The 27,279-nt window shown below is 38.0% G+C and overlaps 1 protein-coding gene across 2 annotated transcripts; it reads left to right on the forward strand.

Moving 5' to 3' along the window:
* The first annotated feature begins 82 nt into the window (after positions 1–82).
* On the forward strand, positions 83–22,250 carry WBP11 (WW domain binding protein 11). 2 transcript variants are annotated; one of them, XM_043969041.1, is made up of 12 exons: positions 83–668; positions 3,007–3,111; positions 3,743–3,774; positions 5,679–5,772; positions 6,296–6,492; positions 7,593–7,726; positions 8,878–9,077; positions 13,408–13,599; positions 16,761–16,862; positions 17,312–17,611; positions 18,635–18,817; positions 21,795–22,250. In XM_043969041.1, exons 2-12 carry the CDS (start codon positions 3,048–3,050, stop codon positions 22,226–22,228), a joined length of 1,932 nt encoding a protein of 643 aa, XP_043824976.1. In that variant the 5' UTR covers positions 83–668; positions 3,007–3,047; the 3' UTR covers positions 22,229–22,250. The 2 variants fall into 2 exon arrangements, with proteins under 2 accessions (XP_043824976.1, XP_043824977.1); XM_043969042.1 differs by lacking the exon at positions 83–668 and adding an exon at positions 1,092–1,117.
* The last annotated feature ends 5,029 nt before the right edge of the window (positions 22,251–27,279 follow it).

A 27,279-nucleotide genomic window follows, 5' to 3' on the forward strand; every position in this document is an offset into this window, starting at 1 on the left:
CTTCCCAGTCTGCACTGGGGAAGCGCGTGGCGGGACGAACGAATTCTAATTTTGAAGCGGAAGTTTTTCTAGCCCCTAGCTTTCTCTATGGTTGCAGGAACCGGAAATGCTCTACGACGTTAGCAACGCACCTAGAAAACAGAAGTGACGTGAGGAGGCGGTGCGGCGCTCGGTTTCAAGATGGCGGTGGCGTAGGCCCCGAGCGAGAGGCGAAGGTGAAGGCCTCCCGCCCCCGGCCCAAGGAGAGCGAGGAGAGCGCGCGAGCCGCCGGGGCGCGCGGCCCTGCGGCCCTCGCTGACTCCAGCGAGCAGCCGAAAGGTGAATTCGAGGATATTTCGAGGCTCTTCTTCCCCGCTTCCTCATCCCTGGTCCTCCACTTCCGGACGCCTGCGCGGTCCTTTTGAAGCATCCGGGGAGAGATCCTCCCCCTGGCCTCAGGTGGCGGCGGGATACAGCTGATTCGGGCCTCGCCGACGAAAGGAGGCCGGCACGGGGTCGGGTTGCTGACTCGCTTGGGCTGGTTTGTGGCTCTCCTGTTGCACTGGGTTTGGGGAAGGCTTGTTGTCCTCCCTTGTGGGCCCGAAGTCGGGGGGTCACTCGTCACCGTGGGTCCTCCCCAAGGCCTGGATGCCTTTTGTGGCTGCCCCTGCTGTTGCTGCCCGTTCTAGGTGAGTGTGAGTCGGCCAGGCCCCCGGTATGGGGGGACTGAGCCTGAGTCTTGGAGCCGAGCTGGGAGTTCTCGTCTCTCCTCCCCACTCCCCTGTTCCCCCTCTAAATTTTCAGAGGATCTGGAGGGTATTAGGGCTTTCTTCCAGCAACTGGCATTTGTCTGTGGGCAAGAACTTAGCTTTCCAGATATTTGTGGTTCCAGATATCTGTTCCAGTTTCTGACTCTATTGTAGTCAAATGACTATTATTGGAAAGGGGGAGAGGGAGAATTGTGAGAAGCGAAAGGTTTGGAAAGGATTGGAGAACAAATGGTAGCTCTTATTTGTATAATTTTTTCACAATAGGGCTAAGAGCTGGAAAAGGGGGTTTCAGAGGCCTCTCATTTTACGAATGAGGAAACTGACGTCCAGGGAGGTTGTGTGACCTGCCCAAGGTCACTGCACATAGAGTAAGTGGGCATAGGTGGAATTTGAACCTAGCTTCTCTGTCTTCAAGACGCACTGGAGTACTCTTGCCGAAGTAGTGGCTCGTTATTAAAGTACAACCATAGGTAAAGCAAATATTGTGTACCTCTTGCAAATGATAAAAGTAGTCTACACACAGTAACTTGTCTAATTCCACACTTGAATGTAGGTTTAGGAACTGGGGTATGAACTAAAGTCTCCAGACCCCAGCTTTCCATTTTATATCCTTCATCTCTAGGGATCTAGTGATAATTTTGAAGAAAAAACAATCTGTGGATCATCAGAGAAGCTTTTGTGTTCTTCACCCAGACCTTGAGAAGGAAATATTAATCTTCAAGCAGGCTATTTTTCAATTGAATCAATCAGTAATTTATTTAACTCCTAGCATGTGCTTAGGCTCTGGGAATACTTTCAAAGAAATACTCTATTTTGGAGAAAATAGCATGTACACAGTTACATAATGAATAATACATAAAAACACATGCAAAACACTTCCTTAATAAATTACAAAGTAACTCATGGGGAGCACAAACAAGCAACCTGGATCTTCCACAAGCCCTAAAGAACAGTTAAGGTATATGAATGACACTGTTCTTTGAGAGAGGTTAACAGATTATGATGATTTGTTACAAACTGTCCTGACCAGACCTTTAGAACTGCTAGAGAGGAAATTGTTTCTTTATGTTTCTGAGCAATTTATCTCTCCTTTATGTGAGTACATATGTTAAACATACATGTTATTTGAAGATTGAAAGTTAAGAAAACTAAAACTTTTTCTGTGGGGGCAGAAGTGGTATAGAAAGTTGCAAATTACTGGAGAAGTTGAATTGTAGAATGTTTTTAAAGAAATCTAGTTCTATCTCTTTCTATTATTTCATGTTCAAATATGCACGAATAAGTAGCACATTATATAGCATAATAAAATTGCACTCAATAAAAATATAATTTGTCACATAATGTGATGATCTCAGTTTTGGCTAATATCAAAAATACTTCATATCGTAAAATTTCAGAGTTAGAAAAGATCTCCACAGTTTAGTAAAAAAAAAAAAACATAGTTGAAGTGGAATCTCCCTACATAATAATTGACAAAACCTCCAGTGGTGATAAACTCACAACTTCCCAAGGCAGCTCATTCTTTTTGAAACAGTGCTGTTAGGATATTTTTCTTTCTGCATTTGACAGCATAATCTGCCTGTCTGCAAACTATTCCCTGTTCCCAGCTGTATTTATTCAAAATAAGTCTTGTTTACTTTTCCATGGTAGCAAATCTTCCCATAAATAACATTATTGTATGTCCCTTAGTTTTTTTCTTTTATAGACTAAATTTTCCCAATTTCTTCAGCTGACCACTATATAGTATGTTAAATTCCCTCTGTTTTCCCTCCAGTTTCACTCCAGCCTGTCAGTGTGCTTCCTAAAAAACATGGTACCCAGAACTGAATCTATTACCCTTGATGTTATCTAATCAGGGTAAAGTAGATTATTGCTTTCCTTATTCTAGATAATATGTTTCATTCAGTAGCCTAAGATTTCACTAGCTATTTTGATTTCTATTATTGAGGCTTTGAGTTTGCAGTCCGCTAAAAACTCCAGGACTTTTTCATTTGTTTAGCCACATTTTCCCCACCCTCTATTAATTGCAACAGTTTATTATGAGTGTTATTTCTGTTAGCTTTAAAATGAGAAAGTGACTTGAAACTTGAGTTACCTAAATTCGAAATCTTGAATAAATCCATTTACCTGAAAAGAATTACCAACCATTACAGAGATATTAATATGTCTTATAGTGTGCTTTTAAGAAAAGTTACTGAAAAATAAGGATTCGAGAAGTGAAGATACTTTAAGAAGATCACTTTTTTTTTTTTTTTAGGTTTTTTCACCCCCTTTAACTAAACCATATAATCTGTGAAAATGGGGAGGAGATCTACATCATCCACCAAGAGTGGGAAGTTCATGAACCCCACTGACCAGGCTCGTAAGTATGCACTGAACGGGATTGTAAAGCACAGATTAACAAATATGAATTACAGTTATTAAGGAGTTTGTTGTGCTTAATTTTATTAGTAGAACAGCCAACTAGGATGGTTTAGTTATTTAATTTGTCAAGTTAGTTTCCCAAATTTAAACTTTTTGACTTGAAAGTAGGGGAAAAATTTATTACCCAAAAGACTTTTTTCCTTTAATTATACTGTGTAAAAGGCAGATCTATCTATCTATCTATATATGTTCTCTGGATCTGGGGAATTTTGAAGGCCTCTTTGTATTCAGTAAGCCTTTCTTTTGATAATACTAGGGTACATAGCATGTATTTTTTAGTTTGTTTCAATTGGTGCATCAGATATACTTTACCCATAGTGATATTTCTAATAAAAACTTAGAATTTTAATCATAGCCTTAAAAGACAAAGTATTAAGAAGTTCTTAAGTTATTTTGTGGCCTTTTAATATCTTATTTTTATTATGAAAAAAAAAAAACTTGAAATACAGTCTTTTGGGGAACATGCTTTCAGGCATTGAAGATGTGGACTAGTAAAAATTGGCACAAAGAAGGAAATGCTGATATTTAGGATTTTATATTATGTGTTCTTTTCTTTCTTTCCTTTATAGGAAAAGAAGCTCGGAAGAGGGAATTAAAAAAGGTATATTTCCCCCCCTGGAAATAGCTACTCATACTATTGAACTGAGCAGTGTTGTTTTAAAAAAAAAAAAATTGAAGTTTAGGGATCAACTGTTTCCAAATCCAAATTTACCTTTTTAAGAAATTGCCCATCTCACATTGGTTTGCTTTTTTTTTTTTTTCAAAGTAAAAATATTTTTTAGGAATTATGTTCCATTTCCCAATTGATAAAAGATCAAAAGATATGAACAGTTTTCAGATAAAATAATAAAAGTTATCTGTTGCCTGTGGGGAAAAATGCTCTAACTCACTGTTGATAAAGATGTAAGTCAACACAATTCTGGGGTACTACCGCATACCTATTGGATTGGATAATAGGACAACAAAGGGAAAGGATAAATATTGTAGTGGATAAGGGGGAAATGAGACATTAATATACTGTTGGTGGAGTTGTAAAAGGATTCAACCATTCTGTAGAACAATTTGGAACTGTGCCCAAAGGGCTGTAAAACTATGCATACTCTTTAACTTAGCAATACTACTACTAGGTCGTATTCAAAGAGATAAAAAACAAAAAGAAAAGGACCTATATGTACAAAAAATATTTATGTTTGCTCTTTTCTGGTGGCAAAGAATTTGAAATTGAGGAGATACCTATCAGTTGGGAAATGGCTGAACAAATTGTCTGTGATTATGGTAGAATACTATTGTTTTATAAGAAATGATGAGCAGGATGCTCTCAGAAAAACCTGGACTTACATGAGCTGATGCAAAGTGAAATATACTTTGTACAAAGTAACAGCTGTGAATGATGTGGCTGCTCTCAACAATAAGTGATCCAAGACAACTCTAAAGGACTTTGGATGAAACAGGCTATCCATCCCTAGAGAAAGAACTGATGATATCTGAATACAGATTGAAGCATTTTTTTACCTTATTTTTCTTTAGGGGTTTTTTTGGTCTGTTTTCTTTCACAACCTAACTAATATGGAAATGTTTTGCATGACTACACATGTATAACTTATGCTGAATTGCTTGCCTTCTTAAAAGGGGGGGGTCAGGGAGGCAGTAGAGAAGAGAATTTGGAACACAAAGTTTTTTTAAATGGATGTTAAAATTGATTTTACATGTAATTGGGGGGAAATAAACTAAATAAACAAACCAAAAAAAAAGGAATTACATTTATTTTGCTTTTCAAATACATGTAAAATCTGTTCCAACCCTTTTTGTAAAAAACCATCCCACTCATCCAAAGAAAAACATAAGTAGCACAAAATTAACATTTGGCTGTTTATATTATGAACAAGTGTGCAAAAAGCTTTGAGTCTCAGCAGCAAGAAAAACATTGAAAGAAAATCACTTGGTATTTAGCACAGCTAAATGCCTTTGCTATAATTTGTAATCGGTTTTTTGGTTCAGGAAAATTAAATTTTCCATTGTTTCCTTATTTTTGAATCTCATTTTGAAATTTGTTACTGTTAGGTTTGTGATATAAGACAAACAATGTTCATTTTATTAATTTATACAGTAGACATTGATAGATATTAGAGGAATAAACAAATGATTCCATACTATATTTTCATATTGTAAACCATTTAATGAGAATTAAATCAATTAAAGAAACTTTTTTTACCAGAAATGATTGGTAAATGGTTTAAATTATCTTAGAATTTATCTGCAAACTCTACTGAAGGGTGCCACTGCACTTAAGGGTTGTATATTAAAATAGCATTATAGAAATCTACTAAAGACCTAATAGGGATTTTAAAACTTTTTCCTTTTTAAAAACAACATGTGATTCTGTTTTTAACCAAACTTTAGCATGTTAAAATAGATGAAGACTATGATTTAGTTTCAGTTAAGTTGAAATCAAAGATTATTTTAAGTTCAGCCTTTTGAATGTGTGCCATCCTTTGATGTTCTTAGAATAAGAAACAACGAATGATGGTACGAGCTGCAGTACTAAAGATGAAGGATCCCAAACAGATTATTCGGGACATGGAGAAATTGGATGAGATGGGTAAGAGGATGCAGAAGGGCCAGATTTTTGAAGACAACAACCCAATTTTCTATGTGCATACTTTGGTTTATTGAGTCATAGGATAATTTGTTGAAAGTTCTAGGACTTTACAGAGTTGAAAGTAGTCATTCTTAGGGAAATAATTATTCATATTTATACTTGAAAGCTAGTGCTATTTCTCTGGAGACGGAATGACATATATTTGGTGTTTGAGACCATTTCTAAGTATTTGGGAAGGGGGTGGTGAAAATTGCGTAATCATCAAGGTTGCAGCCCTTGATTTGTGATGCCATAGAAAGTGTTGGATTTTAATGGGAAGACTTGGATTCAAAATAATGGCTCTTCTACTTATAGCCTATATGGCTTAACACATCTGGGCCTCAGCTTCATCTACAAAATGAAGGAGTTGCAAGTGATGCCCAGCTCCAAATTTGTGATTTCTGAAATCTCTCTATGAACCATATATAACCCAAGAAAGTAACCCTTTCTTTAAAAAAATAATCATCTGCTTCTCTTTGATCAGAGTTCAATCCAGTACAGCAGCCGCAGCTAAATGAAAAGGTGCTAAAAGATAAGAGGAAAAAACTTCGTGAAACTTTCGAGCGCATTCTCCGACTCTATGAAAAGGAAAATCCAGATATCTACAAAGAACTTAGAAAGTTAGAGGTGGAATATGAGCAGAAGAGGGCTCAGCTCAGCCAGTACTTTGATGCTGTAAAGGTAATTGAGTTTTTTTGGTTTTGTTTTGTTTTTTATGAAGAACTTCAAAAATCAATTAGTTTTACTTGTAATTTAAAAAAAAATTGGTAGGACTTTCAGTTCAAATTTTTAATAAAACATTTTGTGCTATATGAATTTCATTTGTGTACTCAGTCTCCCATTGGCATGAATAATATTTGGCTATATTTGATAGAGAGCTTGGGTGGTGGTAGGGAGGACTAAAACCTAACTATGAATTTTCTCTAAACAGATATTTTATAACAACTATTTAAAACAAACAACAGATTGCCCCCTAGTTACATGCTAGATTAGATGTTGCATATAAACTGGAACAAAAAATTTCAGGAAAGGTGACAAGTTTGTAATGAGGAGAGAATGTTGGTCGGTTTAACTTACTTGTACTATAGAGGAAAGAATTTCTTATCAGTTAATAAAGGTGTTTTGTGACAGCCCTCTTACATAAGGGAGACTCCTAGGAGAAAAATAAACTGCTTGTTGACAAAATATCACTTCAGGGACATAACCATACTGTCCTTTGAAAAATATTGTCCTCAATATTTTCCCAAGAATGTTTTCTATAAGCTTACAGCCTCCCTTCATGAAAAACTGTCATGGTACTCCCAAGACCACCAGGTCTAATAAAAAAAGGTTTATTCTACACTTGGTGATAATATAGAACATGATCACAGATTGTTCTTTATGATAACTAAATTAAGCCTGGTTTTAAAGTTATTTCATCCCTTAGTTTTATGCTATTATAAAATTTTATAATATCCTTTTCCCATTTACCCAGAATGTTAAATCATACACACTCAAATACAAGGTCTTTCATCATCATTTCTACTTTATTTCAAACAAATCACAACCAAAAAAGGGTAGAATTAAAAGGAAAAAAATGGACTGTTTAGGCTTTTTGGTTGAAGAGAGAGATGTCTTTTATTAATTTAAGACTGCATTTTACAGATTGTTGCTATTATTTTCAAATTTACATTTGAGTAGAAATTAATCCAGTTTGTAAAATAACTGAATTGATATTCCTATATTGACAGTGTCCCCCTTTTTTTATATTGATTTACCATCTACTACTTTTTTTTCCCCAGAATGCTCAACATGTCGAAGTGGAAAGCATCCCCTTGCCAGATATGCCTCATGCTCCTTCTAACATCTTGATCCAGGACATCCCGTTGCCTGGTGCACAGCCACCCTCTATTCTCAAAAAAACATCTGCTTATGGGTAAAAGAGCATCATTAAATAGCAGTTATTAAGCACTAAACATACTCTTAATATGCAATGGGTAGAGAGGGAATTAAAAATATGTACATCTGTGGATGGACGAGAGATAACATCCTTAGCAGTGTACTAGTATACATGACATAGTAAGACCTAGCGAAAGTCCTATGGCATGTGGGCCTCCTTTGGAGAATTTAGTAAAACAATTGACAAGAATCCTGTGTGATAAGTAGACATGAATGAGTTCCAGTCTGTAGTAAAGAAAGGGTGGGATAGAGAGGCCATCCAGCAAAGTGAAAAGAGCCCTCTACCTGGAGTCTAACTAACCCTGTCCCTGATAACAGGTTTTTGTTTTTGGTTTTGGTTTTTTTAGTGAGGCAGTTGGGGTTAAGTGACTTGCCCAGGGTCACGTGACACAGCTAGTAAGTGTTAAGTGTCTGAGGCCGGATTTGAACTCGGGTACTCCTGAATCCAGGGTCTTGTGCTCTAAATACCTCACCACCCTGATAAGTTTTATCACCACGTCAAGTCACTTAATCTCTCTGAGCCTTAGTTTCCTGATCTATAAAATGGAGATAATAGGTGTTCATGAGGCTTAAATGAGATAAATATATGTAAATTGTTTTTGCAAAACTATATACATGCCTATTGTTATTTTTATTACCTATATCAATACATTTATAGATCCGTCGAAGTATTTTTTTTTTTAAGTGAGGCAATTGGGGTTAAGTGACTTGCCCAGGGTCACACAGCTAGTAAGTGTCAAGTGTCTGAGGCCAGATTTGAACTCAGGTCCTCCTGACTCCAGGGCAGGTGCTCTATCCACTGTGCCACCTAGCTGCCCCTGAAGTATTCTTAAAGCTTGTGTGGATGTGAGCCTGAAGTTGCTTAAAGTTCTAGAACTAAAAGGGAGCTAAGAGATGATGTAATCTTACCTTGTGATTTTACAAATGAGTAAACTAGAGCCCAGAAGAGATAAGTAACTTGTCATGATCACAGAACTAGTTAGTGACAGACCTAAAATAAAATCCTGGGTGGATTGCCCCTTCTATAGGACACTGCTTCTCAGGAAGGAATCCCTTGATTACATTTGAAATATGGAATCCCTTGCTGTATTCAGAACATAAAAATCAGTAAATATGTTCTCTTTCCAGGCCTCCCACCAGGGCAATTTCTATACTTCCTCTTCTTGGACATGGTGTTCCTCGTTTGCCTCCTGGCAGAAAGCCTCCTGGCCCACCCCCTGGTCCACCTCCTCCCCAAGTTCTGCAGATGTATGGCCGTAAAGTGGGCTTTGCCCTAGAACTTGCCCCTCGTCGTCGAGAAGAGGATATTTTATATAGTCCAGAACTTGGTAAGATGTCAGCTGCTTCTTTTGCATCTGTTGTTTTTCATTGTCATCAAAATTTTTTGAATAGTTCCCAGAAATGGGAGTTTATTGAAGATTCATTTTGGTTCAGTTCAGTGAAAAAGGTTACAGAATCACAGTTTTATAGATTTAGAGCTAGATGGAAACTGGGATGTCAGCTACTCCACCTGTTTGATTTTATAAATGAGTGAAGCCTGGTAGCTTAAGTGACTTTCCCAATGACACACAGCTAGGAAATACCAGAGCTGAGATTGAGCCACATCCCCTGCCTCCACATCTATCACTCTGCCGAACCATATACTTGTTAGGTACCTATTTGGATGTAAAGCATTGGGGATACAAAGACAAAAATGGATCTGTCCTTAAAATTTAAGATCAAATGCCACTTAAATATATCTATATCTATCTGTCTTGTGGGGAGAGACCAAAACTGTGATTAGCACAGAAGAACTGTAATACTGATTGACACCTACTCTGGAATTTCTAGTTTTAGAGAGTTCCCTTGGAAACTTAGAGGTTAAATGGTTTGCTCAGGATCACACACATTCCTCGAATGTGTCATGTGTCAACCACAAGACTTGAACCCAGGTGTTCTGCCAGCTGGTTGTGGTGGCACATACTTGCAATCCCTGCTTCTGGGGAGGCTGAGGCTGGTGGATCACTTGAGTTTGTGAGCTCTGAACTACAGTAGGACTAAAGCTGATTGGGTGTCTGTACCAAGTCTGGCACCATTATAATGCCAGGGGCAGAGTCACCAAGCTACCTAAAAAAGGGTGAACTGGCCCAGGTCAGAAAAATGAGCAGGTTAAAGCTTCCCCATTCATCAGTAGTGGGATTGGGCCCATAATTGTCTCTAGGCCAAGTTAGGGAGATTCAGTCACAAAAATATATATATATGTATACATACATACATACACACACACACATATACACACAGAAATATACCCGTCATCAAATACATGCATACTTTCTATTTTATCCTAGGTAGTATTACATATACAAGTGTGTTTGTTTTTGGTGAGGCAGTTGGGGTTAAGTGACTTGCCCAGGGTCACACAGCTAGTAAGTATCAAGTGTCTAAGGCCGGATTTGAACTCAGGTCCTCCTGAATCCAAGGCCAGTGCTCTATCCACTGCACCACCTACCTGCCCCTTGAACTGAGTTTTAAAGAAAGTTAGAGATTCTAAGTGGCAGAACTAAGAAGGGAGTATAGTAAAAGCATGAGAGACAGCCTTTGTAAAGACTGGAGTTGGAGTGCCATGTGTAAAGAATAGCAAGAAAATAATTTTGACTGGATCATAATGTGGATGAAAAGGAATAATGTGTAATCCTAAAATGATAGATTGGATCCAGATTGTGAAGAGGAGCTTTAAACATCAAACAGGAGTTTTTGTTTATTCCTAAGAGTAATACTAACTACTGGAGTTTATTGAGCAGGAAAGTAACTCGGTTAGACTTTTGCTTTGGGAAAATAATTTTGCAGCTGTGTGGAGTGTGTATGTATTGGAGTGGAGAGCACTTTGAGGCAGGAAGATCAATCAGGGGGCTGTGACAGCAGTGTAGGTTAGAGGACCTGAACTAAGGTAGAAGGAATCTTAGATGACTTTGCAGCCAACATTAATTTTACAGATGAGGAAATGGAGACTAAAAGAGGTTAAGTGACTTATCCAGGGTCACACTTTATAATCATCACAAGTCAGGATTTGAACTCAGGTCTTCTTCACTATGAGCCCAGCATTCTATCCACAGTGCCATTTAACTGCCTAATCTTTGATAAAGGTACAAAGATCTGCAGGCTCACCGGAACTTCTAACAGTGGGGTGATGCCTATCACTTGGGGAAAAGCTGAACAAATTGTGGGATGAGATTAGGATTAAACACTATTTTGCTAATAAGAAATGATGAGCAGGATGCTCTCTTAAGGATTTAGGAAAAATAATTCACCTACAGAGAAAGAACTGATGGTATCTGGATACAGATTGAAGTATTAATTTTTTTTTGATACTCTTTCTAAAGTTTTTTTGTCTGTTTTCTTTCACAGCCTGACTAATGTGGAAATGTTTTGCATGACTGCACTTGTATAACTTATATTGAATTGCTTGAGTTCTTAAGGGGAGGGAGGGAGGAAAATAATTTGGAACACAAAGTTTTAAAAATTGATGTGAAAATGTCTTTATACATGTAACTTGGTGGAAATTATAGATGATAGATAGAGCATGGAATGGAAAAGTGAATTTCAGTAAAAATGACATTTTACCTGTTTTCAGTACTCCAGTCTGACTCATGCATGGCAGGTGCTTTGTCATAACAACACATAGCTGCTTTCAAAAAACTGTTAGTTTTATTTCTTTTTCCTCCCAATTTTAAAAGGTCTACACCACACTGTAGAGCAATTCTTCCAGTTGCTAAGTCTCTCTGAAGGTCTTGTTCCTGATAATTTAGCTGTTTTGAAATGCTTGATTGGGAGGATAGTGTCGAGGGGTTTTGAGATGTAGTAAAAAGGAAAAGAGGAAGCTAATATGAATGCCCTCTTATTTTTTTCAGTAAAGTGAGATGTACTAAGAAGGTAATAAGATAAAAATATAATGGGGCTTAGATTTTGAAAAGATTTAAAATAGCAACTGTGGGTGCTGTGGTAGGGAATCAAGGAAAAGTAAATTATTGCCTTATTCTAGTGAGAATACAATTGAGGCTAGATAACCCAAATTTGTAGTTCATCTATTCAGCATGATTTAATGACTTCCTCCAGCAGTTAAGTAGGAGCCAATAAGGTAGATGATGGGAGTAATTTGTGTTTGTTTTGGCAAAGCATTAGTAGCAATAAGACAAGAGGGAAAGGAAGTTGAGAGTAGAGAATATCGTTATAATGAACTGGTTAAGCAGAGTAACAAGATTGGGATGGGTGAATCCAGATGCGGCCTAATGGCCTGGGAAAGTACTAAGAGATGCAGTGTACTGGATGTGAAGTTGACAATACAGAATAGTCAGTCAGTCATGTTAAAAAATTTCGGCATTCTTGATCACAGGTGTGGAATACTTGTGGATGACAAAAAAGATCAAGGATGGGATCATCTCTATGACTGTGATGCAGAAAAGGAGCAGGTTACAGGAGTTGGGATTGAAGAACTGAGAGGCCAGTGTTTCAATATATGTTGAAGTCTCCTGAAATAAAAGAACGGTTTAGGACAAAAAAGAAACACTGTAAGCCAGGAACAGAATTTCTTGATAAACAAGGGAGAATAACCTGGGGGCCTGTAGATACCTGCCACCATTATCACGTTTGGAGATATAGTTAGATGGAGGGGGTTGCTGAGTGAAGGCAGCAGAGAGTTTGTAAGTGGAAATGTGGTTCAAGTATCAACTCCTAGAAACAGTGAATCAGGTTGGGGGAAGGGAAAAACATGTAGCAAGTACTGGAAAAGGGTGACCAGGGATGCAGCACTTTCTGGAAGGATCCAGGTCTCCATGAATGCCAGAAGATGGAAGGAGCAAGAGAGAAAGTAGTTTAAAACGAAAAGCACTTTGTTAATGATGAAGTGTTGCAGAGAACACAATGGAAGGGCCAGGCAAAACATGGGACATGTGAGAGGGTTAGTAATGTGTCAAATGTGTAGGGGCAGCGAGGTAGCTCCACAGTGGATAGAGTACTGGCCCTGGAGTCAAGAACTTGAATTCAAAATCTCACCTCAGACACTTAACCCAATTGCCTTAAAACATCCAGGGCCATCTCCAGTTGTTCTGATGTATATCTTGACACTGGACTCAGATGGCTCTGGAGAAGAGCGAGGTTGGTGACTTGCACAGCCCTCCCTAACTTAAATCCAGTTCAGTGCAAGTCATGACATCACCCCAATGTCATGGTCCTTGTCAAGAACGAAGGACAAAACCCAAACTTTAAAAAAAAGAGAGAAGAACGGAGGACAAACGACAACAACAAATGGGGTGGGGATGCAAGAGTGGCAAGTGGGGGACAAGATGTGGAGACAGGTCCTATAAGCTGTTCTCCTTAGTTGGAAAAGATGTTCTTTGAGTGATTTATTACTAATCATTGTTCTGAATCTAGTGCCATATTTTCACTAGACTTGCTGCTATTTAAATCCTAAAAATTTTCAAAGTTTCATTTAAAACCAGTCGAGAATGAGATTGTCATGATGCCTGTTATGAATGAGAAATAAACCACTTGATAGAAGTATTTTAACAATTTATTTACATAGGTTTTATTATATCCTAAATAATGGTGTATTTCTCTATATTTTTTGTTTAGTAATGTAAGGAAAACTGTTAATACTTGTTTTATGTTTCCCTCCTTTTTCAGCTCATCGAGGTCATGATGATGATGCTTCCAGCACCAGTGAAGACGAAGGTTATCCTGAAGACATGGATCAAGATAAGCATGATGACAGCAGTGATGACAGTGACACTGACAGGTCAGATGCTGACAGTGAAGGAGAGGAGTTCATGCATCGTGATGAGGAAGAGAGAGAGAACAACGAGGACAAAAAGTCAGGTGTGTACATATTCAATCAGTTGAGCATTTATTCACAAAAGTACGATTCCGTTTATACTTAGGTATAGCACATTTTATAAACTAAAGGTACTTTGAAAAAAAGTCTGTAAGTTAAGAAAGCTTGCATATAGTTTGCTTTGTATTTGGTGACATTGAATAGCATAGGGAAATGCTATTAACGAGTGCCCTCGTTAAAATTAGGTGCAAAAGAAAAATAACCGCATGAAGAATTTTAGCACTCCAAGCTTCACATTGATGAAAAAATGCAGTCACGTGTCCAGATTTGAAGATCCATGGACTTCTGTATCCTGACGAGGTTTATGGTGACCCCAAAGAGCTAGAAACCTATGGGGAGGGGAGTATATTAAACATGTATGTGCATGCTTAGCTGGTTCTCTTCTGTGCCTAGAAGTAGCATTCTGGGATAAAGAATGGTTGCTGGCCCTAGGTTTTGTATTGAGGGAAAAGTTCAGAAGCAAATAGTAGCTATGTATCTCTGACCCCATGAACAAAGTAGGATCTCAACTCCAGCATCTATCCTAGTCTGAATCCTGCAATGAAATAACTCGGGTAGCAATCCCTTGTCAGATGAGAGCCTATAGTTCTCCTGCTCCGAATCTTCAGAGCTTCCCATTTGGCTGATAGGTTGTGAGTCCACTAACAGTCTATTGAAATGTCCACCAAGGGACAGGCTTTTGGTAGTTTTACTCATATCCAGAGTTGAGTCAGGAACTTGCAGGACTCCAGCCTGAACTCTCCCTGAGATCCTGGAATAACACAACACACTGTACCCTAAGAAGACAAAAGCTCAGCCCAGCTCTCCTTCCTCCCTGCTCCCCAAAAAAGTACATCCCTAACAAAGTCCAAAGGCAAGAACTGGATTGGAAGAATAAGCAAACAAAAAAATAATCTCATAGAGATCTAGTATGTTGACCAGAATACCCAAAACACAAACCCAGAAGAAGAAAATGCCAAAACATCTATAGGCAAAACCTCAGTTTAAGTAAAATCCAACCAGAATTCCTGGAAGAGAAGTAGAAGAGTTAACAAAAAGCTAAAAAGTGATTTTTGAAACCAAATGGCAGTACTAGATGAAAAATTGGGAAAAGAAATGGGAGCTATGGAGGAAAGACTTTAAAACATTTACAGCTAGGTGTAAATCTTTACCTAAGCAGCAAATTCCCTGAAAATAATGAATCAAATAGAAGCTAAAATTTAAAAAAAAAAATCAAAAGGCTCAAATTAAAAAAAAAAATTAAGGTACCTCAAAACAAAAACAGTTGACCTGGAAAACAGATTGAGGAGAACCATTAGACTGCCTGAAATCCATGAACAATAAAAATAGTCCAAACATTGTTTCAAGAAATCATGAAAGTAAACTGTCCATATCTCTTAGAACCAAACTGTAATATAGAAATAGAATCCACCAGTATCCCCCTCTAAGAAACTCCCAAAAGAAAACTTCCAGGAAAATAAAATAAAAATCCCAAGCTTCCGGGCAGCTAGATGGCGCAGTGGATAGAGCATCAGCCCTGGATTCAAGAGTACCTGAATTCAAATCCAACCTCAGACACTTAACATTTACTAGCCGTGTGACCCTGGGCAAGTCACTTAACCCCAATTGCCTCACCAAAAAAAAAAAAAAATCCAGAGCTTCCAAATCAAAAATGTATACTAAAAACAGCCAGACAGAAAGAATTGAAATACGAGGGAACCACAGACAGAATCACTTGAGATTTAGCAGCCACCACTAAATTGAGCAGAGAGCTTGGGATATCATATTCCAAAAGACACAAAAGATCTAAGCTAATAAACAAGAATAATTTACCCACTAAAACTGAGTATAGTCTTACAGAACAAAGATGGATCTTTAGTGAAATAAAGACTTTCCAAGGATTACTGATAAAAAGACCAGAGCTGAGTAGAAAATCTGAAATGCAAACACAGATAAAGAAAGCATTGAAAAGTAGAAAAGCTTAAGCAATTATCTTTAAACAAGGATAAACTTTATATTTTAATATAGAGAGGTGATATAAATAGACTCTCAGAACTCTATCATCATCAAGGGTCATAGGAGGGGTCTTCATTATAACAGAGGGCCTTGGAGTGATTCTATTATGTTTTGATAACCTTAAAAGGAGAATGGAAAAGAATAGAGGACTATACTTAGGTGGTAGAAGGAAAAGTAGAGGAAAGATTAATAAAATCTCATAATTGGGTGCTGTGATGTTTGAAATCTAAATTGTGGTAGCCTTAAATTAGAAGCTTTAGCACCAGTCCTTGGGCATTAAACATTTATTAAAGCATACAGATATTTACAAAGAGTTCAGAAAGTTAAGAAGAAGAAGTCCTACCTAGCCTAGAGTTCCAGCCTGGTTGGGTTCTTCCGGAAGTCCTCCTCCACGAGCCTGCTTTAATCAGGAACTCTCTAGCAAACTGTTTGTGGAAGCTTTTTATAGGTCTGGAACAGAGGCGGGCCTTACACACTGCTTCAAGCTGATTGGTTGGCATCGTCCAAATCCATTGCTTTTGAATGTGTTCTCAAGTTGAGTTCAGAGTCTAGCTTCTGAGAACATTACCTTCTTAAGGGATAGCCAGGTGTGATTACAATCCAATTAACTTGAAGTAGGCTTAATCAGCAGTCAATCACTCTCACTTGATTTGATCAGTATAGATTAATCTCCAGGTGGGTCTTTGAGTATCTGCTAAATCCCATTATTTCATCACAGTGCACAAGTAGAAGTCTATACAAACAAGGAGGGAATGAAAAGTAAGCAGCATTTGAACTTTATTCATCTGAATTGGTTAAAGGATTGAATGTACATGTACACTGTTGGGTACAGAAATATATTTGATTCACCAAAAAAACAGTGGGAGGGAGGAGAAAAACAGAATCAGAGGCATAAAAGAACAGGATGGAGAAAAATATACAGTAATAGAATTGTGAATGGGATGTACCTACCCTCAAAAAAGCAGCAGGGAGTAACAGAATCACACTTAAAGTAGAAAAATGCACTCAAATTTCAAAGGGGAGGTTAGGGGGTGGCATTGAAGCAAAATCTGAGTTTCATTTGAAGTACAAAATGAAGAAGAACCAATCGTGAAATATGATGTGCAGGTTAAACTTTAGTGCTTCTCTTTTTTTTTTTTTTTTTTTTAAGGTCTCAGTGTACGATTTGCTGATATTCCTGGAAAATCACGAAAGAAAAAGAAAAACATGAAGGAATTAACACCTCTTCAAGCAATGATGCTTAGAATGGCAGGTAATGATCAGTAGACCCCAGATCTTTCATTAATGATGATTATTTAATCATGTTTCCTGTTTTTATCAGTTTCAATTGTCAGCAAACATTTTTATAGTAATAATAATAATTGACATTTATATAACGTCTTATGGTTACAAACTACACATTTCATTTGATCCTCATTAAAAACCCTGTAAGGTCAGAACCATAGGTATTATCCCTGTTTATAGTTGAAGAACCCAAGGTTCAGAGGTATTTGTCTAATTGCCGGTGGTCATCCAGCTCATAAATAGGAGGTCCCTCCGGACTCCAAGACCCATATTCTTCCAACTTTCCCTCATTGCTTCTGATATTTATTGCAGTATCTATTGCAATGAGATGCTGCTACACTGAGAGAAAGAGTAGGTTAGCTCTTTTCCCAGCTATCCACCACCACCACTGTCTTTCTGTTTGTACACTTTTCTCAGGTCAGGAAATTCCTGAAGAGGGCCGAGAAGTGGAGGAATTTTCAGAGGAGGAGGATGATGATGATTCTGATGACTCTGAGTCAGAGGACACAGCACAGCAGCAACACAAAGAAGAATCTCTTCCTGATGGGGCATCGTCATCTCCTGCTTCCCAACAACAGCAGCCACCGCCACAGTCCGTTCCTCCGGCTCAAATACAGGCACCTCCCATGCCAGGACCACCCCCTCTTGGACCACCACCTGCTCCACCATTACGACCACCTGGGCCACCCACTGGCCTTCCTCCTGGTCCACCTCCAGGTAAACATTTGATACCCAAGTCTTTTACCCCTGGAATTGGTTACAGGATAAAGAAGAGCCATCTATGTATCCTGGAGTTCAGCCTTGAAGCATTCATTTCTATAACAGCCCATGATGGCATTAGATTTTTTTTTTTTGGCAGGGCAGTGAGGTCACCCTCATTGTGACTTGTCCAGGGTCACACAGCTAGGAAGTGTCAAGTGTCTGAGGCCAGATTTGAACTCAGGTCCTCCTGAATCCAGGGCCAGTGCTTTATCCACTGCGCCACCTAGCTGCCCCCCGTTTCTAACATGAAATACTTTCACAGTTGTCCATTTTTCTCCAGAACTTTCCTCTGATCAATTGCTTCATTTCCTCTAATCATATCAATGAGAGCCTCACGTATTTGTCAGAATCAGTTTTATGCCCAACTCACAGGTGCATCAGGGCTGCAAGTATTGCTTTTATGGGAAGCATTTTTGGGAGCATTTAAACCCTTGATTATGGAAATTTGGGTTTTCATACATTTAGTAGATTTGTGGTTGAAATAACAATCTTAGTGTAGACCATTCTGTTCTTAAATAGAAACCATGACAGATAATGAACAATGTCTTATGAACAAATATATAAAGTTATTTACTACTCCAGCTGATAATTTATAGAATCTGTTATTTGTGATTCTTTTTCTTAAATTATTAACCCAAAGCATTTATGATTGGCAGAAAAGCTTATTTTGCTCTGGTTCCTAGTGGTCCACAGCTGTGTCCCATATCAAGCTTGATATGCTTTATTGTGACCTTAAAGATTTGTTCTGTTTGCACTGATTATCTACTTTAGTTATTACCACAAAGACATCAGCAAGCATTATTTCAATGGTGAATCTTAGAGTTATAGAAATAAGAGTGATAAGTTTGTCCAATGACTATTGGTGTGAAAATTTCATTAATTTTCCAGAATAACTTTTAAGTTAAAGTGATAGTTTATCTTTTACTGGCATTTCATTTCCAAGTAAATTTGCTGATTTAATATTTTTTTCTTTTACAGGTGCACCTCCATTCTTAAGACCACCTGGAATGCCAGGACTTCGAGGACCTTTACCTCGGCTTTTACCTCCTGGTCCTCCACCAGGCAGGCCTCCTGGACCACCACCAGGCCCCCCTCCTGGTCTTCCTCCTGGTCCTCCTCCACGAGGTCCACCGCCGAGGCTACCTCCCCCAGCACCTCCAGGTAAAGGATTAGATTGGGGTATAACAGTTAGGGGACCATTTTTCCTCAATGTTGCATGGGTAAAGAAGGACATTATAGGGCATATACATTTTATGTTGACCATAAAGAATGTTGAATTTATAGAATTTGGATCTAAGAATTATTCTACCTCATTTGCATGATACCTTTTCCAGAGCTCCTCAATGTGAACAAGTCATTTGTCAAATTAAAGTAGCACATTGGAACCTTTCAAGATTTAAAGCAGCTCAAGCATTTGGCTATTTAGAACCTTGCTAGAGTTACAGGTTTTGACTGTCACTCTTGCTGCCTCTGTTTTTCCTTTCTTTTCTCAAAACTCTTGTGCTCTGAATCCAAGTGCTTGCTAATCAGAAAATAGATATTCCAATATTTTTGTGATAGTTATATAAATGTCAAATTCCTTGTTTACTACACAAACCATGATACATATCTAAATTAAGAAACTGAGAGCCTTATTAATGAAGTATTTGGAAATTTTTTAAATATGACTACTTCATATTCAGATATAATTCTGCTGTCCTTGGTATATGGGGGAAAGACTGGTGTCCTGTTAATAGGACATATGCTATTTCTCTAATAATGATGTCAGATTCTGTTAAATCATACTCTTTGTCCTTATGCTGTATGCATTCCAGGCAATATGGAAGGTAAATTAAACCTTTTGAATGAGATTATGTCTCTTGGATATGGGAACAAAGCTTTTAAACTTGGTCCCAACAATATTGACTCTAAACAACGGAACCGATTCATTCAGGCTAACAAGAGAATCTATGACTATCAGTCCCCTAGCAGGGATTAGACAGAGACCAAAAAAAAAAAAAAATCACCCAGCTACCTACCAGTTTAAATTACTAGACAGATATAATGTATACAGAAATAGGTAAGTTTATGTTAATTGGAGAAACTAGAGGAGATTTGCCAGGGTAAGAAGATGATTAAAAAAGTAGTTGGACATCTAGGAATTAACATCTGAGCTGGAAATTGAGAAATAGAGGAAAGGAGAGTACGTTCATGGCATAAGAGATAGTCTGTAAAATTACAGAGGGAAATTATATGGTTCATCCTGTTTGACCAAAAGCTATTAAGGCAGTTTGGCTAGAAGCAGTACATGAAGTGGAGTAATAGGAGGTAAATCCAGGAAAGTATAAATTAGAGCCAGATAGTGGAGAACTTGAAATCCCAAAGTAAGAAGTTTGTATCTTATTCAGAAAGATAGTGGGAATGTATGTAGGGCAGAGGAATGTCAAAATCAGACCTGTGCCTGAGGAAAGTTATTTTGTCAGTTGTGTGTACTATAGGTTGGAGAGGAAGAATCAGGGAGACCCTAAATGACATATATAGATTTGGGAAGTTACTTGCAAAGAAAGAGGTAATGGTTGAACAAACCCATGAAAGCAGATGAAATTACCAGTGGAGAAAATGCAGAGAAAGGGAAGAAGAGAATAAAAAAGACAGATCTTTTGGAGAACAATCATGCTTAAGAGGCCTGAAATTGATGATGTTAAAGAGATTGGAGTGGTGGAATAGGCAGAAAACTAGAAGACTGTCTCTCAGAAGCCAAAGAAGAAAGTATCAGTGAGAAAAGGAAGTAGTGAATGGTGTCAGAACTCCTTTTACCTAGTTTATGAGTGAAAAAATAAGATATAAAAGACAGCCTGAGGAGATCATCAATAAACATATTAAAGGCCTACCATATTGCAGGTTAAATGAAGTTTTTTCTTGATGTTAAGATTTGGGAGGCCTGGTCTGTAGGCAGTGGATCAATAAATAGGGAAAGATTAGAGGGGAAAGAGAGGGCATATTTGCAGGCTTCCCAAGGTAATGGTAGGGGATAGGATTAAGGGCACAAACCGAAGGGGTGACCTTTGCAAAGATAATCGATTTAGAGCTGGAATGGAATCTCTAATCCAGTGTCTCGTTTTAAAGAAACTTATAATTGAGAATTATATTCTGTTTAAAGTTTACAAAGCCTTTTTGCCTAAGTTATCTCATTTGCTCTTCACAAAGAGAAACATTGTATTATCTCTATTTTTCAAATGAGGAAAATGAACCCAGACAGCTTAAATGATTTACCTAAGGTCACACTATTAATTTAGTGACAGTTCCCTAATTCAAACCAAGTCTTCTGATTCCTAATATAGTGATTGTTTCTCTGCACAAATCAGGATCATCTTTTCCTCAGACTGAATCAGATGAGAAAAAGAGGATGATATAAAAGCATTTCAAAGTTGTTTAGGAGAGAAGAACTTCTGATTCTTAGCTTTGATTTGTTTTTTCCCCCCTCACTGGCCTAAAGGAATAGAGGATAATACTGAGAGTTGCCTGAGTGTGGAGTTAGTGTTTTAGGCTTGAGAAAGTGTAGAAGGTTTGGAATAGTCTTTGTGGGGATTATGTGATAGTCAGTGAGGATATGATAAAAAAGATTGCTATGCAGTATTTATTGTTATTGTTTAGTTGTTTTAAATCATGTCCAACTCTTTCTGGGGGATTTTGGCAAAGATACTGGAGTAGTTTGCCATTTTCTTCTCTAGTTTATTTTACAGATGAGGAAACTGAGGCAAATGAGGTTGTGACTTGCCCAGGGTCACACAGCTAGTAAGTTTCTGTGGCTAGATTTGAACACAAGGAGGTGAGTCTTCCTGGCTTCAGGGCCAGCACTCTCCCCACTGCACCACCTGGCTGCCCCTGCTATGCACTATTGTGAGGGTCAAATTTAGATGAGGTAGCAAGCTTGTAATGATCCCAGTTGTGAAATAATAGAAGGCTTTTTGTGGAGATAAGAACACAAAATAGGGCCGAGGATGTCAGGGTAAAGACTTTCTTTAGATTCAGGCACCTTTTCCTGATAGCTGCCCCATCAGTTCAGTGTCTTTTTTTTTTTTTAAGCTTATATAGGTAATTTCTGCTGTTCTCATTTTCCATGGTTTTTGTTTGTTTGTTTGGTTGGGTTTTTTAACAGGCATCCCTCCACCTCGTCCTGGTATGATGCGCCCACCTTCGGTGCCTCCCCTTGGAGGTGCTCCACCTGGACTTTTTCCACCAGCTCCCTTGCTGCATCCAGGGGTTTTAAGTGTCCCACCTAACTTGAGACAGAGACCCAAAGTGGATGATACCAGTGCAGCCACTATTGAGAAGAAAGCCACGGCAACCATCAGTGCCAAGCCGCAAATCAACCATCTTAAGGCAGAAGTTACCAGATTTGTGCCCACTGTGCTGAGGGTTCGACGAGAAAACAAAGGAGCTACTGTTGCTCCCCAAAGAGAGTCGGAAAAGGATTCTACTTTACCCCTTGCCAAAGCAGTTCCTAAATCTGGCCCCTCTGCTTCTCTTTCAGTACAAACCAAGGACCATGTATATGAAGCCTTCATGAAAGAGATGGAGGGGCTACTGTGACAGCCTTTGATGCCAAGGGAAGTTTTAAAACCACAAATTCGTATTAGAGAACATGGTTCATAAAGGAAGGAGTCCTTAATATATTGGACTCGAGTACAGAGGAGTTAACTTGCACTGAAGTTAGGAAATGCTCTGACAGAGTGAAAGGATTGTCTTAATGTTATTTAGTTTGGGTCAGGATTCACTGCACAGAAGAAAAAGAGGTTTCATTCAGTCAGAGTAGACTGATAAGCTTCTCTAGCAATATCCCTTCCCATCTCTAGTATACCCTCCCCACCATTTCCTTTTTTCCTTTGGAGGCATGAGATAGCCGGAATTTTAAGGCCTGTACTCTTATTTTTGAAATCCTTTCAAGTGGATTGGGTAAGCCACTGGAATAGATATTTGTCAAAACCAATGCACTTCATCCAGTGTTTTTCCTTCTGGTTTTGTTTGGTTTTTAGCTTTCCTTGTAAACATGTTGTAACATTTTACTTGTAGTGAAATGGATCACAGCTTCATTTCCCTACTATGAAGCAGGATGTCTGGGGCAGGAAACTATACATATGTATTAATTGAGATGACTTCTCAGTGACAAAAAATTTTCGAATGTCTCTCATGAAAGAAATAAATGTTCTACAAAAATAAACCTTGTCTTTATTCTTCAATTAATGTATAAATACAATCAACTAGTTAATGTAAGCAGAGAAAAGAACAAAGAGTTTAGAACTCAGGTTGTAGGGGCCAAATCTGATTAAGAATGGGAGAAATAGGGAATGTAGCTAAATGTTTTAAGAAGAATCAATTAGACATTATTAGAGGGAAAAATTTAAATGTAAGAAAATGAAAAAAAGTCCTGTACTTTAGAAATTTCACACTGGCCTTAGAACAATGATGATTAAAAAGTTGAAAGAGACCAAGTTTCTGGGTAAATTTAAATCAATTTTATTGACTACATGTAGAAAATAGTTAACAAAAACAGGTTTATTGTCCCCTCAAGTCTTTTGAAAAAAGGAGTGCACCTGAGAGTGAAAAATCAACTCTCATCAAAAAGAATATTATAATGGAAGGTGGGCTATGTTAAAATGAGGGTCTTGGAGTATGTGACCTGTGTCACCAAAATGTTGACATTAATTTATTTCCCTATCACCTGTCTGACAAAAGGGAGAATCCACATTTTCCCAGACCTGTCTGAACAAGCACAAAGAGAAGGAAGAATACACCCATTAGCCCAAACTTAGAATTTCTTTTACTGTCTTTTTAGAGCTTTGTTTGGTCCATCCAGTCTTTAAAAGAGATTTCCCATACTAGTTGGTTTCTGGATAAGGAAATAAAAGAGAGGAAGAACATTGGTCCTCATTCAATAATTGGTTATTAAATATGAGAGAGAAGTTCTCACAAGATTTTATAATAGCTCTGTAGTTTACTGTTTGTTTTCTGTGGTTAATAGCCTTTTAGCCTGGCATATAACCACCCTCTAGAACCTTGAGGACATTCTGAATTCATATACCTTTCAGTTACACCAATAATGATTATATTCATTGTACGATATATGTGAAACATCCTTACCAGGAAATTGTTAAATCCTTGGCTATGAACCTCTGGGCCATGTGACAAACAAGATAAGGCCTAGACATTTTCTCTTGATTCCCATGACCTCTCAGACATCTCCAAAACAAAAATGCTGTGCTAAAGATAAGCAACTTAATCTGTCTCCATGAACACCTGGAAGGAAAGAGGCAGGAAACATGTCTGGGTTTGAAATAGACCTTAACCACATTCCCTCGAGCCCCCTACTCCCAGAATCTCAGAGACCTAAACTCCCAATTGACAAGTCACTCCTTCCTGGCTGCAGTATCTGAATTGCCTCACCAGAAAACTGAGGAACAAGGAACAGGACAGCCTACCAAGCGCAGTGGTTTGTGTGGAGGGAAAAAAACAGCATTCAGCTGGGGCACTTGTCCCCGCCAAAAGTCCCTTGCAGACAAAGAACTGAGCTGATGAACCATGAATTGCCCAGCCTACAAGGAGGCTGAGATGCTTTTGAGATCCAGCTCCCAGGGTAACTAACATCAGAGGGGAATGAGTCAGAAATAGAGGAATAAGGAAAAAGAAGGGGGTGAGGTGAGGGGGGTGAGACTGAATTTACCTATGGTCTTGGGAAGAAGAAAACTCAAAGACCTTGAACATAAGCAGATAAATCAACAGGGAAAACACAGCAGAAGGAATTACGGCCTCCAGATCAAATAAATAGGCATCTCTAAATACTGCAGAAAGAAAGAAAGAAAGGAAGGAAGAAAGAAAGAAAGGAAGAAAGAAAGAAGGGGAAAGGAAAGGAAAGGAAAGGAAAGGAAAGGAAAGGAAAGGAAAGGAAAGGAAAGGAAAGGAAAGGAAAGGAAAGGAAAGGAAAGGAAAGGAAAGGAAAGGAAAGGAAAGGAAAGGAAAGGAAAGGAAAGGAAAGGAAAGGAGAGAAGGAAAGGAAAGGAGAGAAGGAAAGGAAAGGAGAGGAAAGGAAAGGAGAGAAGGAAAGGAGAGGAGAGGAGAGGAGAGGAGAGGAGAGGAGAGGAGAGGAGAGGAGAGGAGAGGAGAGGAGAGGAGAGGAGAGGAGAGGAGAGGAGAGGAGAGGAGAGGAAAGGAAAGGAAAGGAAAGGAAAGGAAAGGAAAGGAAAGGAAAGGAAAGGAAAGGAAAGGAAAGGAAAGGAAAGGAAAGGAAAGGAAAGGAAAGGAAAGGAAAGGAAAGGAAAGGAAAGGAAAGGAAAGGAGACACTTGATGAGACAGGACAGATGAAATGAGTATACTGTGCCTGAGTGGTTTAAGAGAAAAATGAAAATTCAAAATGTATCAAAATGTATACTGGGGGCAGCTAGGTGGCGCAGTGGATAAAGCCCCGGCCCTGGATTCAGGAGTACTTGAGTTCAAATTTGGCCTCAGACATTTGACACTTACTATCTGTGTGATCCTGGGCAAGTCACTTAACCCCCATTGCCCTGCCCAAAAACCAAACCAAACCAAAAAAAATGCATACTTCACAGCAGGAAAGAAAAAGGAATTAGTAAAACAAAATTCCAAAGGTAAAGAGGTAACAAATAGTTGGTGGAGCTTAGGAGGGGGATAGGGAGAAGGGATAGCCAGTGGGAATAGGGCCACCTTAAAAAAGAATAAGCTAAAGTAACTTAAAGAACATAGTATTCTATTTCTAGCCGTGAGGGAAAGGTTGTAATCCCTATGGTCTCAGAAAATAACCTGCAGAAGAGTGAGTGTGCAGGAGGAAGAAAGGATTGAAAAGGGGGGAGGGGAGACCTTGCTTTGGTTAGTAAGGGGGGAAAAAGTAACAGGGAGGAAACAATATTAGAAACAAATAGAGGAAAATAGAAACCTATCTCATATCCTTACATGTGAAGGAGTTAAACAATAAAAGGAAAAAGTGACAGATTAGATAAGAAAACAAAATTCTACAATCTGTTGCTTACATAATAAAATAGAGAAGAAGGAAAAATTTTTACTATTCATAAGTGAATTTTAAAAAGCAGATGTTGCAGTCAGAGTTATCTAACAAAGCAAAAACAAACATTCAAAAGACTAAAAGGAATAAAGAAAATTATAGTGTGCTGAAAGAAAATGTAAACAACAAACTAATATCAGTATTAACTATATGCTCAAAATACCATAGCATCCAAATTCATAAAGGAACATTAACTGCTATAAGAAGACATAGTAACGGGGGCAGCTAGGTGGCGCAGTGGATAAAGCACCGGCCCTGGATTCAGGAGTTCCTGAGTTCAAATCCAGCCACAGACACTTGACACTTACTGGCTGTGTAACCCTGGGCAAGTCACTTAAGCCCCATTGCCCCGCCAAAAAAAAAGAAGACATAGTAACACAATACTGGAAGTAGACCTCAATATCTCTGTTTTAGATAAATCTAACAAAAAGATAAATGAAAGGGAAAATACAGAACTATACAAATTGTTGAATATACAAGAGTTATAATACTTATCACATCTTTTAAATGTGACTACAAAAAAATATACATATTCATATGTACATATACATGCATATGGAACTTTTATAAAAATTAGTCATGTATTAAGACACAAATATTGCAAAAAATATTTTAAAAGACAAATAGTATATTCTTTATAGACCATAACACAATTGGTTCAGGGTCCATAAATGAAAGATACAAACCCAAATGAACACTTAACAATGAAATTCTAAACAATGAGTCAAAGAAAAAAACATAGAAACAACAAACAAATATATAAAAGAAAATTATAATGATGAAATAACAGACCATAACTGTGGCACAGTTAAAACAGTTCTCAAGGGGGAAAAACATATCCCTGAAAACATACATTAACAAAAAAAAAAATTTTAAGGTTAATAAACTGGATTCGCATTTTTAGAATTTTTGTTTGTTTTTCAGTTGTGACTGACTCTTTATGACCCTTCTTAGGGGTTTTCTTGGCAAAGATACTCGAGTGGTTTGCCATTTCCTTCTCTAGTTTATTTTGCTAATGAGGAAACTGAGGAAAACAGGGTGGAATGATTTGCCCATGGTCACACAGCTATTAAGTGTCTGGGGACAGATTTAAACTCAGAAAGATGAGTCTTCCTAACTCCTGGCACTCTATCCACTATGCCACATATTTCCCCATTTAAAAATTAGGAAGCCAACAGATAAATCTTAAAATGAAAACAAAAAAAGGCATATTAAAAATTAGAGGGGAAATGGATGAAATGGAAAAAACCCATTCAAATGATAAATAAAACTAAAAGCTAATTCTTTGAAAAGATTAATAAAAACTGATAAAGCCTTAAACTAATCTTGATTAAGAAAAGAGCAGAAATTTGAATCAATAAAATAGCAAATGAGCAAGATAAAATCACAACAAAACCAAAAGAAATAAAAAGTATAATCAGAACATATTATGCATAGTTATAGGCTAACAAAACAAAAGAAAGGAATATCTTCAAAAATAAAAAATACCCAAACTATCAGAAGACTAGATAAAGCTCTAAACCCAATCTCAGAAAAGGAAATAGATCCAGCTGAAAAAGAATTACCAAA

The sequence above is a fragment of the Dromiciops gliroides genome, chromosome 5 (assembly GCF_019393635.1).
Source record: "Dromiciops gliroides isolate mDroGli1 chromosome 5, mDroGli1.pri, whole genome shotgun sequence".
Lineage (NCBI taxonomy): Eukaryota > Metazoa > Chordata > Mammalia > Microbiotheria > Microbiotheriidae > Dromiciops > Dromiciops gliroides.

Bases quoted from the DNA above. Each gene is read 5' to 3' on its own strand.
- WBP11 (XM_043969041.1), top strand. From the start codon at position 3,048: ATGGGGAGGAGATCTACATCATCCACCAAGAGTGGGAAGTTCATGAAC. The intron at 3,775-5,678 runs GTATATTTCCCC...TGATGTTCTTAG, and splicing joins GGAAGAGGGAATTAAAAAAG to AATAAGAAACAACGAATGAT. The intron at 13,600-16,760 runs GTGTGTACATAT...TTTTTTTTTAAG, and splicing joins CAACGAGGACAAAAAGTCAG to GTCTCAGTGTACGATTTGCT.